At 39.0% G+C, this 12,688-nt stretch overlaps 1 protein-coding gene across 6 annotated transcripts in view; it reads left to right on the top strand.

Moving 5' to 3' along the window:
* Nucleotides 1-12,688, top strand: part of RABGAP1L (RAB GTPase activating protein 1 like) — a 254,818-nt gene that overhangs the window by 165,684 nt on the left and 76,446 nt on the right. For all 6 annotated transcript variants that reach the window (XM_055815257.1, XM_055815258.1, XM_055815253.1 and 3 more), the window contains one exon: nt 6,114-6,155. In XM_055815257.1, the coding sequence (XP_055671232.1) occupies nt 6,114-6,155 (42 nt within the window). The remainder of the gene's footprint in view (nt 1-6,113; nt 6,156-12,688) is intronic.

Below are 12,688 nucleotides of genomic sequence, written 5' to 3' on the forward strand. Positions count from 1 at the left end.
TGTAATTTAAACTTAAACTTTGGAAAACCAGAATAGTAATGTTAGTGCCTATAAGCAGCTGCCTGTGAATTAGGAGCATGTCACTGCAGAAATACCTGAAGGCAGGGAGCAGTTTGGTACATGAAAATGAGTTCAGATTCTGTGGCGGTAATTTTTATTCTTCGAAAACAGTCACAGAAGCTGGAGACAAAAAGGCGCTAATCTCATAGCACTCTACCTTCATTCAGCCGTAGCAACATCTCAGCAGCAAATTATGTGAAAATCACCCAAAACATGTAAACATTCACTAGAACTTCTAAATCCCATTCATTTTTGTTGAAAGCAACCAACCAAACAAAATTTCATATGAAATCATACTAATACAGGTTCATGGTTGCCTAGTAGTAGTTATCATGTGCCTTTTCATGCTGCAAAATACACAAAGGTGGCACAATAAATGCTGAATCCCATGGTGCCATTTTTACCATCTCCCTGGTACCTGCTTACCTAATAATTGAGTCAACTGGTTTTAATTTGGTTTGTGTATTAGTCACAGCATCATCGTATCAGGATGGAGATTGCTGTGTTTTTTTCTTTCTTGTGTTGTAGAGTTTCCCAGTGTGAGCTCCTGTGGTAGGCGGTGTGTATGGAGTCACTGGGGGAAGCCCAGTCTAAAGAGTCCAACTGTACCTCATATGTTAGCAGTAAGATCTCTATGCAGTTTGATTTTTCTTTTCTTTTTTGCCTTTTCTCTCTCTAATATAACTGTTAGTAAGAAAGCTGTATCTGTTGCTTATACAAAGCTTGCTATTTTATGTTGTGCCTTATCTGAGTGAGTTAACCTTCCTTCCCCTTAGTTGTCATTGAAATAGAATGAATGTACAAGCTACACAAACTATCCAAGTAAAAGATGTTAATTAACATGTGTATCCCTGCAGAGCATGCTCCGAGTCTGTTACTTACAAAGAGAAATCTGAGCTCCAGACCATATATTTATTTTGTCAGCAAGTTAAATACATTTGTGACATTCCTAAAGTTTATTGTGTGTTCTCAACATATTACAGTTGCTAAATAAGTATTTTGCTGGAAACAATCCAAACCGTAAATAGAATTTTAATTCTTCTTTAGAGTTTGTAACCCCAATTACCCTCTGCAGCTCCTTTGAAAGAGTATGCAACTGAACACATAATTATGAAACACTTTCGAATTATGAAACAATGTCAAATTAACTTCAGTTGAATAGCTAATCCCTCTTTAGCAAAAAAGGAAAATTCAGTTATTAGAAAGCTGGAACAGGTTAACTGGTTTTCCTGATGGCATGGCATGTGAGGCTTGAGACTTCTCTGACCTTAAGGAGGTGCTCAGTTGACTTTCACATACATCTGCTTTACCTGGTGCTGAACTTCAGAGAATATTGCATCGGTGTCTTCACTGTTTTCTTCTACATGTTGTGCGTATCTAGGAGCAAAACCACAGATAAGAACACTGATTAAAAAAGTGAATTTTCAATATTTTTTTTCTAAGAGATTCACTTCCTTTTGTTTGTGAAAATGATGCAGAGGGTATTGCCATGTAACCAGAGGAAGGTCCGTTAGGTCACCTTGGTTGGAGGGGGAGAGATGCTAGCAACTATTATAGCCTACCTTCTCCCAGAGGCTTCTGGCATTGAAGAGAAGCTTTAAAACAGGACCTAAATTCCACAGTCATCCCCTAGGCAGATGTGGTCCAGATAACCGCGTGATTAAATCGTTTGGCCTAACTCTTCTGTCAGCTTCATGCGGGGCTGTTGAGCTTTGCTAGTAGCAAGCGTTAGTTTGCTGCCCCCTTAACTTCCCTTTTTCAGGTCTCTGGGTAGATGGGCTGGGTCAGATGGGTATATGTGCTTCCTCCCTTCCAAAGGAAGCCACAGGCATCCTGTCTGTCACAGAGATCTCATTAAAGACAAACTGGATCCTGCAAAATCAGATCTTTACCATTTGCTGTTCTTTGTTCCCGATCTTCTTTTCAGGCCTTTTCAAAAGTCACCTTGTTTCAGAGTGCAGAGGGACTCAAAGTGAGGACCCTTCAAAGAGGGCTTCTATCTGCAGAAGGAATCTTGGCTTCAGAGGGAGTTAAGGAACAGTGAAAATCTCTTGCTAGAAGAGAGTTAACATAGTAAGATTAACACTTACTTTAAGCCAGTCTTAATTTCGTGCATGTGTATCATGCAGTTGAAGTGTTTCATTTTTACAGTCTCATGAGATACAGTTTCACTATTTTGCCTGAGAGAATGTTACCTACAATCCTGTTGGAAATTAGGGTCTTTTGGCCATAAATAAATAAGCAGATGCTTCCGTAAAGCGCAGTCTAAGTGAGTTAAATGGTGGTTTACTGGATGGTGAGCTTTCATCCCAGCACTATCGTCCCAGTAAGTACAAAGGGTTCTTCTGCAAAACGATGGTCCTTCTTCTGAAGTAAGTGCTGTCCTACGCAAGTCGTCATAAAGCAGAGCACGGTCAGTGTGGCAGGCAGCAGGCGCTGGAAGGAGGCTGGAAGGTGGCACAAACGCTAACATTTTCCTTTTCCTGACCCTTATCTTACCCTCGTGACTGCAGAAGTCGAGGGTTGTCTGCTTTGAGACGAGCCTGTTCCTTCTCCAGAACTGCTGAGCTTAATGAGATCTCTTAAAATGCTCTGGGCCTCTACACCAGCTTAAGAGAATTTTTAAATAGCACCTGTCGGAAACCAGAAGATCCTGTGCAGATGCTTAACTAGGCAGATAAGCCAGGCTGTCATAGAAACTGCTAGCCTTCTGCAAAAGGCTAGTTAAAAGCTCCGAAGAGAACGATACCCACATGCCTTGTTTCTGGGATTTTTGCCTGTGGACTTAATGTCTGTGCAGGCTGCACGCTCCTCCTGCATTTACTCACCAGCAGCAAAGCCTCTCAGGTTGAAAAACACAGGAACAGCAGCATCATGGAGAAGCAATATGACATGATGATAAGCCCCTACCCATTCCTGTACTCTTATAACAGTTCTTGTTTAGTGAGTGTATATTTTTACTTCTGTCTGTTGTATATTAACCCCCCCCAAGCGTTTAGGCAATTACAAACAACTTTCACATTTGCATTTTTTTAAAATATTAAGATGAGATTTGCATGACAGTAAAGCATTTATTTCAAAGTGCCTAGTTAAACATATGACCTTTGATTTTAAAAAGTAATTATCCAAAGCTTATTTCGTATGGGCTCCCTTCTCTTTCCCCCTTGTGGATGATTTGTATGTACTTTCATGTTTCCATTATAAAATTGCTGGAGGGATATTGCTAGCAATGATTTATATGTCTGGTGCACATTGGTATTTTTGGTCCTTCTTCTAAAATAGATGGAGAAGTTTAAGCTGAATCTTATAAATCAGTGTGTGGTAAATGAAGTAGGATTTTAAATAAGAGATTGGGGGAAAAATGAGCTGAGCCTTCTTTTTCATAATCATTAAGCTTGGCTATGTCAGAATAGTCTTGCATGCATTAGGAAAAAAATAGCTCAAGTATGTGGATCAGCGGGTATAAAGTGCCTTGTTACGATGGGTAGGTAAGGCACTGCATTTGAAATCTAAAGCATCTTGCTGTAAACCCAAACACGAGTAGATGCCTCACTGTAGGTGGCCAGATGACACCTCCAGTCCCTCAGCTGTCGGGGGTATGTTAATCCTTCAGGTCCAGCAAGTCCAGGCTGGTCAGTGTGGAGCTGCAGCACCTGCTGCCTCAGGTCTGAAATACCGCCTGGATTTGGGGGTTCCCTCTCCTGCTGAGGAAAGAGGGAGGTGCAGAATGTTTTCTGTTCCCAGGAGTAGCAGAGTGCCACTCAGGACAGCTGTATAATGAAGGTTTTTAAGTCCTTTTGGTGTTCTGATTTTAGGGGGCTTGTGTGTTGTCAGTAATGTGAGGGAGTCTGCCTGCTGCCCTTTGCCCAGTGGGGCTAGAAAAAGAAGATTCTCAAAGCAGGAAAACTATTCTGCTGCGTTTGCTATCCACGTGAAGAGTGATCCTCTAGGAGGAGTACCAGGAGAGAGTCTGATTAGTTTGAATTCAGAAGTGATGTGAATTTTGGGCAGATCAGAAAAAAATTATATCGAAAATAAATGAAAACTGGTTTGGTTTTCTTTTGGGTTTTTTTTTTTTTTTGGTAGTGTCAGAAAATACACAGGATACTAATTCCTCAGTAATCCAACAATTAGACAGAATACTCCTACTCATAAAATAACAAAATCTGATCAATCAGTTAAGAAGAAAGCACAGTGTTTGTGATGCCTTGTAGCAGTGTGTCTCTGATTTGTAGGTTGTATGTTCACAGCAAATCCTCTCTGTTGGGAAATAAAAGTTGATGTCATGACCATGTGGAATGATATGTTGACTTCAGGTTGATATTTGGAATAAAACTGAGAGTACTATGAACTTATTTTGCTGCCGGTGGTGCTAGTATTATCAGTGTCATGACTGAAATTCACAGATAGACTTTTTTTTTTCCTGTTAAAAAGAAGTATAAAAAGCGAAGTAACCTTGAAATACTTGTTCTATTTGGAAGAAGGGTTTCCTGTTGATGAAGCCAGGTTCAGTCCTGCTACAATTGTGACCTCTAGTGGAAAAAGTCAGTTTGATATCATAATGATTATGCGTCAAATTGCAAATTAATTCACAGAGTGTTGCAATATTCATTATATCTAATGTCGTAGCATTTCCAAGACTAATTAATGGTACCTTCAAGGCACCATACTACCCATGTAAAAAAATGCAATTTCTTCTCAAGAATACCTCTGAACAGTCTCTGCAGATTTTTATGAAAGCTAATTTTTATAGAAATATGATCTCAGACTTCCAGTAAGAGACTTGGAAAAATATGCAGTTGCAGAAGCAGAAATTCATTGGAGAAGTTTCCCTTAGAAAAAGTCCTGTTGTTATCCCACAATGATATGTATTGCAACGACAGTATTCCTTGTGTGCAAATTTTTAGGTATCAGCTCTGAAAGACATTATAAGAAAAGATTTATCATGCCATTAAACAAGCAGGCAAGAGGATTTGTAAAATACAATCTAGGAAAATAGTCTGAACGCAAAGTACATAGTACAAATGAGACTTGCATATGGTATTTTTCATTATTTCAATGAACACAAAGCTCTTTATAATCTTAAATAATCAAGATATGTAGGCTACAGACAGGAGAGGTGCTTCCAGCAGCAGAGGCAATGTGTGCTTTGCCAGCAAGGCTGTCAGCTTGCATCCTCTGGCCTGATCTGCCCCTGGCTACTTTTCCAAGCAGGACCCCAGGAGCAGTTTCAGTTAGGCTGCTCCAAAGGAGCCTCATTCAGGGTACATGTTGCCCTTCCCTCTGCAAAAATCTCCAAGTCTTGATTGTCAAAATAAAACGATGTTGAACAAAAGCAGAGGAATGCTATTTCATATTTTTGTATGCAACGTAAGTGGAAATGTAGCCTTTTTCACCCCTCTGTGATCAGTCACATGAGTGGGTTTTACTTTCTTTGATTTTTAAATAATTTCACATCATCACTGTATTTTTCACTGAATAGATTTCTGTACACTTGTGTTTCCAGCTTTATCAAAACAGAAGGCAACTCTTTGATACAGCCATCAGCTTGCTTACCTTTGAAATAGTTTGGACTTTTGGTTAATAGCAGCAAAAAAGGTGTATTGTGTACTCGTGGGGTCTTTTTTCTTTCATTTTGGTTCTTTTTTTACAGTTTGAGCATGAAAGATTGTACATGGTTAAACTGAGCTAAGCTCAGTTACTTGGCAAAAATGCTATCAACTAGAATGTTTATTGTGGTTTTTTTGATGCACTGCTCGTGAAAACCAGCATTGACAGGTACTGAAACGATGTAGGGATATTCTGTCGCATCCATAGCACCTGATTAATTGAACAGTAACATTCCAAAAGCTCCAAAGAGCTGTCTTCTTCCCCAGCCGGGAGTTTGGAACCTGTGCCTTGGGGCTTTAATGATGAACTTTGAAGTGTAGCAGGGAAGAGGGAGGCATTCCCCAGAGACTGGCAGCATCTAGTTTTGATGCTACATAGTAAGTAATAGGGAAGAGAGGCTGGTATGCTGGGACTGACTGAAGTATTTTTCTTCTTATTTTCAGGGTATGAACATAATCTTCCATGTAGCCTTGGCTCTCTTAAAGGTAAGTCATTGATTAGAAAGGGTTTGTTTGTTTCTATTTTCAATGTTATTAAACTGTATGGACTATTTTCTTAGCTTAATATATCATCTCTAAGGGAACAATAATAGTGGGGCTTCTGGAGGAGAGAACGCATGACAAATATCTATTTGGATAGAGATATCTTCAAAATTGTACTTACAGTAGGTCTGTTTCTATTAAACTTGATCGTGTCACAAAGTTCATGGAACAAGGAGTGCAGTCTAAGGATTTAAAAGTCTCGTGTAATTACTATTAAGAAAACAATTCTGATTCACAGCATATTTATTTTGTGGCTGGGTTCTTTAATATAAATATTCAAGATGCATGTGGTTGAATATTATTTGGTATCGAATGTATTTGTAATGTTAAGAGAGGAATGGAAGTCTTTTATAATATGGAGAACTTCTATCTTTGGCTTTGACACAAAATTTACCTGAACAAACAAACAAACAAACAAGTAAACCTTTAAGTAAAGCATTGGCCCTTTTGATGCCAGTGAGATAGCTCAAAGTTAACTTACATCAACCTTCACAAGTTGGCTCTAGTTGAAATCCAGTACAGGTTCAGGCATGTGGTATGGAATTTGAAATGCCACCTTTGAATTCAAATTATATCCTTGTCAAATAATTTAGGCTAAGGCTCAGGGTAGAGCAGCCTGTCACTCCTAACACAACAGCCCCACGACATGTACGCTGACTAGTATCATGAGGCTGTTGCTAGTTCTCCAGTGGGTTTTCCTTATCATTTACCTTGAAAGGGAGAACAACTACTGGTTGAGTTACTCAGTAAAGAGTAATTTTCAGAGATTCAAATTCTGTGGCAGTTTTACAGAAAAAGTGCTCCATGCCAGGAATATATGTATGCTGCTGCTGTTAACAGAGCAATTGGAAATTTCAGAACACATATATTTTCACTTGAGGTAGGGTAACTTTGGCAAAGTACTGCAGTGTAGGTATGAGACAGTATTTAGCGTTATGGTAAGCAAATGTCCAAAATAATGTGTTTGACACTAACAGAGTTAATGTGTCAAATGGGGCTGTGACTTTCTGCGTGAGTATATATATTAAATGAAGTTGCCTATAAACAGGAAATTTCTTCCTTGTACGTTTCCAGGGAAGTGCTCCTACACAAATCTAAATTTGTAAAAAGGGAGGAGGGAGGTGTGTGCTCTTTTCTTCCTGTTTCATATTTTATTTGCAACTACGGGGGCTTGTTAATGTTCTGGTTTTTAAGGCCAGTATGGATAAAGGGAAATCTAGTAGGTTACGGTGTGATAGTGAAGAAGTGAAAGCAAGCATCCAAGCAGCACCCAACAGGTATGCTGCCACAGTAGTAGGTTCTCAACAGAGGTAGAGATGATAGCTTATGGATCTTAAAACTGAAGAAGAAAAGGAGAGGAGTACTTGGACTGAGCTGAAAATAGCTGGCAAGGTTTCTGGGAAGTGGGAGCTTAGTTCAGTTTGGTTGTGAAGGATGATTTTGAGCCCGTGGGGATGCACCCAGTGGGCTGCTTCCAGCTGCTGGTGGTGGGAATGGTTGAACTGAGGTTAGCAGCAGAACAACTATTCAGAAAATGTGATGATGTTGGAAAGGACTAAAATCCTTAACTCACAGATGTCATACAGCACGTAAGGATTTTTTTGTTGTTGTTGAATAATTAGCCCAATTTTGTATTAAGAGTTGGTTTCAATTCTGCTTATAGCAATTCTTCTTATATATGCATATATTTGCAGTAGGCTGTATCTGCCTGCTCTGGCAGTAATAGGCTGTAAGTGGTAAGGGAGGTATAATCCTGGGAAAGTATTTCTATATTGCAACCAAAAACAAGTACAAAGAAAATACAGGTAAGACAGACAAGATTCTGGGTCAGAAACACTCACGTCCGAGCACAGTTCCATGGTGGTACCAAGATGGAGCTGGTGATTATATACAATTGAATTAGCGTTATGATTTGCTTTCAGCAGGAATTGCTGTTCCGTTAGGGAGGAAAATATTTTCTACTCCAAGACCTAAAGTAATTTTTTTCCTATTCAAATGTGTTCATAATCTTTCCTAATCATTAGAAAAATCATTAGAAAGTGATTTAGCATACAGATCTTCTTAAGTTACAGAAACTGAATGTGCGTGCTGCAGAACAACCACTTTAAAAACTGGGTTTCTGAGCTCTTGTCTCTCTCTGATTCTGAAGCAAACTAAAACAGCCTCTAAGGATTTGTTCCTTGTTAAAACAGAGCGATTATTCTCTCATCCACAATCTTTTGGATTCTTTTTAATTTGGACGAGGGAATCCTTCGTCAGTGGGATATTGAGTGTTTATTGTGTAAATGCCGTTTTGCTCACTTCCTTGTGAAGCGTGTGCCTCAGTCCCTCATTAAATAGCAACAGAATAAAGCTTTTATCTTGAACTCCCTTCTACTCAATGCAGTTTCTCACTGTTACAAGCAGCTGCTAGTGTTCAAAGCGAATGCTTGTTAGTTTTGAAATGACAGTACTACTTCTGTGACCAATTACCCGAGACACCTTGATGCAGTAATCTTTGGAAGATAAACATGTATTTAAGACATGAGGGGAATCCTTCCCTTTCTCCTAGTTCTGAGTATGATTGTGGCAATGAATAGCTAAAGCTTTGTGACCTCCTATGGAGGCCATAATTTGCAATAGGGCATTAATCTGATTTCTTATAGAAGGAAAAGCATGGTCTTTTTTTCCCGTAGCATCCAAATGTTACGCTTTTTAATGCATGTCACTGCTTTTCGTGTATTCCACAGTGCTCATCAGCCAGGCTCTCCAGCTGGTGGCACTATTTTACAGTTTGAAATTAATCACTTTGTTAGGTCATGGAGAGACTGCAACTGAATTAACATTTAGTAAACCGAGCTGACGGAAGATTGAATCCTTCACCTTCCATTTTCTGAGCAGCAGAAATACGGTGAAGCACTGGGGTGTGCAAAGAACCCCAGTGTTGAAAAAGGCAGAGTAGAAAACTGGTTTAGAGCAACTCAACAAACAACGTCGGTATTTTTATTTTTAAAATCCCAATTAAGACCGTTAATTATGAATGATAAAGGAAAATACACCATTCCAGTGCCAGCATGCTTTCTGATCTGTTTTGTCATCAGCTAGTTAGTTTCTTACTTGGAAATTACAAAGTAAGCATTAAAATCTTCATATGTGCTAAGAAAAAAATATCAATAATAAGCTTTCTTTCATATTGTAATATTTTGGTAATTATTTCCTTAATCCTCTGATTGTGCTACCTTAGCAAAAACAGCTAAACACGTGCTTTGTTTTTGAATTAGCTAACTGAGGCAGACATCAAAACGTGATTGTGGACAAATCGGCCTCTAGATTAACTACTGTTGTAGTTGCTAACTGCTGAAAAGGCAGGGAGGAGTACACGTGCAGGGATGAACCACGGGGGTTTAAAATGGGTCCATATCCCAGCTTTCTTTTTGAGGGTTCATCTACTCATGGAGTGCGATTTGTAACAGCTCTTAAGGTCAATGCTTAGGTTGTTGAGCTTTCACCAGGCTGACATTAAGGACATGTTACTTAATGCCAGAGAAAACCCATAGTTTTGAACAGGAAGATGTATAATATTCCAAGGAAAATGGGTTGAAAATAGTGAGAAGCAACGTGTTTGTTACTGCTTGTGTTTCCCAGCCAGTGCGTTATTATCTTACAGAGTTTCACTTCAGTACCTATGTTACCTTAAAACCAGTACTTCTATACATTGTTCCTTGAGCTCAGGCAAATGCAAGCAGCATTTCTAACGGTGCTTATGAGTTCTTACACTTCTCACTGCGTGTTATCGAGTGATAACTGTCTACTACACAAACAAAACAGTTGTGTTTCTCGGTTATTTCTGTTGCCACCTTTCGGTCTCAATGTTGTTTGTGTCAGTCTGTGCCCAGCAGATTACGGAGAAGCATACTGGTTGTAGTGGCGGGGACAGCAGATGATGCTATTAATTCAAGTAGTTGATACAGAGGCTCCCTAGATTAAAACAAAAAAAACCCCAACAAAACAAAAAAAACAAAAAAAAAAAACCCCAACAAAAACCCAAACCAACAAACTGTCAAACCTACCTTGTATAAGGAGGGTTATTTTTTATCTTTATCTTTTTCTGTATTTGGACTGCAAAGGACCTCCTGGGCCAAAGAAATGCACCTCTGCTATATGATGCCATTATGTGACACAGCATCCATTTCATAAACTAGTAACAGCAGCAATATTGCTGATGGAAGGCCGTTGCCCTTATTCCAGTTTAAATTTATTACTGATCATTTTACACTTATCTACTCTTATATCAGCATTGTCCTTTATCTCAAATAGTCCATTTCCAACAACACTCACACTAGTGTTTATCACCTTTAAGTATTTATAGATACCATTCATATTGTTTACTAAATAAACCAGTATTTTTAGTTTTCTTGAACTCTAGAGCATCTTAATAGTTCTGTATCTCCTCAATTCTGTATTAATCTTTTTAGAGGTGAATGACTGAATCTTTAAGAGAGGTCACAATGATTTCTATATTAATGTATTTCCATATTTCTAAAAAACCTACTGCATCTGAGAACTATGGGGGCTGTTTGCATGAAATAGTATTCATGACGAATGAGCGGGTTCCACAAATACTGTTTCACCACCTGAAGTTTGGGTTTGTGTAAGAGCACAAATTTTGAATAAAATTATGATGTACTTCTGTATACATTTTGCATTTCACTTCTTGATGAATTTGCAATAGTGAATTGTAGGTTTTCTTTTCTCACTTTCAAGACATTATCTTCTTTGGATAGACATCTGACTTCACCTGTCTTGGATTTTGTCCATCCATCTCCTGAATTACTGCTTGCACCCACCCAGAACTTGAAAATCAGATCTGAAATTTTGTTCTGTGTTGAAGGCGTAGCTGAAAAATCTGTGCTTGTGAGAAGTGTACATACCCAAAGATAGCCAGACCCGTCATCTGGGTTTGTGCAGCTTAGATCTTGCTGGTGGTGGGGAAGTGACACCTCTTACTTCAGGAAGCTGTGTTGCTTGCAGTGTAAACTGAAGTGACCAGTGTGACTTCCCTTGAGATATGTCTCACTTTGTCACCTGCTTCAGAAATTATCACTTGCCACAATCTAGCCTGGGGCGTTTGTGTTTTAAAAAGTAGTGTATGTAGTCTTTTAAGAAAACAAAGAAGGCAAAAGCCGAAGGGTTCAAGTCGTAACAGCAAGTAAGGAAATAAAATTTATTGGTTAGATGAAAACAGGCCGTAGAGAAGGAACAGTTAAGTTGAGCAATCATACTCTTCCACATCTTACCGAAAATTTGTGTAATCTTACTGGCTAAACTTCTGAGGATGTCAGTGAAGACTGGACAGGTGCCCATTTTAGGTAAAACTTGCATATTGTCAATGCAGATAATTAAAAAATGTGGATTGTCTTTCAGTTGGGAATGAAATTGTGATAATTACTGTAACTTTTTGAGAGGTATCACATGAGAAGTTCACTGAGTGTGTAGGTAAAGGTACTTAGGCCTTGTATCCAAGAGTTATTTCGTTCTCTCTCTGCATACAGATGCTGTTCTTTGCATTTGCAATGGCTTGAGGAGCCTGAACTGATTGTTAAATTGGCACTGCTTTAAGCCAAGGGTTGGGTGAATTGACATGCAGGCTTCCTTTCCAACCTAAACTGGTTTTGAATCTAGGTGATCTGGTTTAGTCCACTCTGTAAGTGCATTAAATCTTCAAAAGACTCGTTTCAAGATAAAACAGAAGTGTCCACATTAGAATATAAGGAAAAATAGATGTTCTTTGTATTTCTACTGAAATTTTTTTTAGCTTCTTTATGTGGCTGATCCCAGGATAAGAGCTGAAGCTTCTGGTAGAGAAGATGATCCTAACTCTTTGGTGCCAGGGATCAGAACCAACTGTTCTGTTTTCAAAGCCTTCTCCATTAGGTAGAGGACAAGAAATTCAGTTTTCAAGAGGCTCTCAGACCACTGTTTTTATATTTCTAGTTCCTAAATTGAGGATGTCCTTAAACTGTAGGTTTTGCAGGGCTGAAGAATTCCTCCCCGACACCCGCACCCCCTACCCCAAAAACCAGTATGTGGTGACTGGTTGGAGATTATCTCTTTCAAATGAAAAATCTGTGCCTGAAAACTTCCAAAATCATTCAACTCCCAGACTGCTGATTTCCCAGCCTTAATATAACCAATTTTCTCAATGTCCACATTTATCTGCATGCTAAAACTCCATCCTGTCCTGACTAGTTACTTTCTTAGCCCATTTGATCTCCTCATGCCTGAAATTGGTTAAATTTCTATTAGGTGAATGTTCACCATAAATTTGGAATTTTGAGGGAGGAGACGTTCTCTTTTTAAAGGAATAGAAGACTGAATGCAGAGAAGGTAACAAAAAATTTGTTGGACTGCATTTCTTTAGCAGCGCCGGACCCTGGTTTATATATTGATGACACCTCCCCATTATATTGTCTGTTTGTAATTTCGAGATGTTGGAA

This window comes from Falco peregrinus, chromosome 10 (assembly GCF_023634155.1).
Source record: "Falco peregrinus isolate bFalPer1 chromosome 10, bFalPer1.pri, whole genome shotgun sequence".
NCBI classification, from domain to species: domain Eukaryota; kingdom Metazoa; phylum Chordata; class Aves; order Falconiformes; family Falconidae; genus Falco; species Falco peregrinus.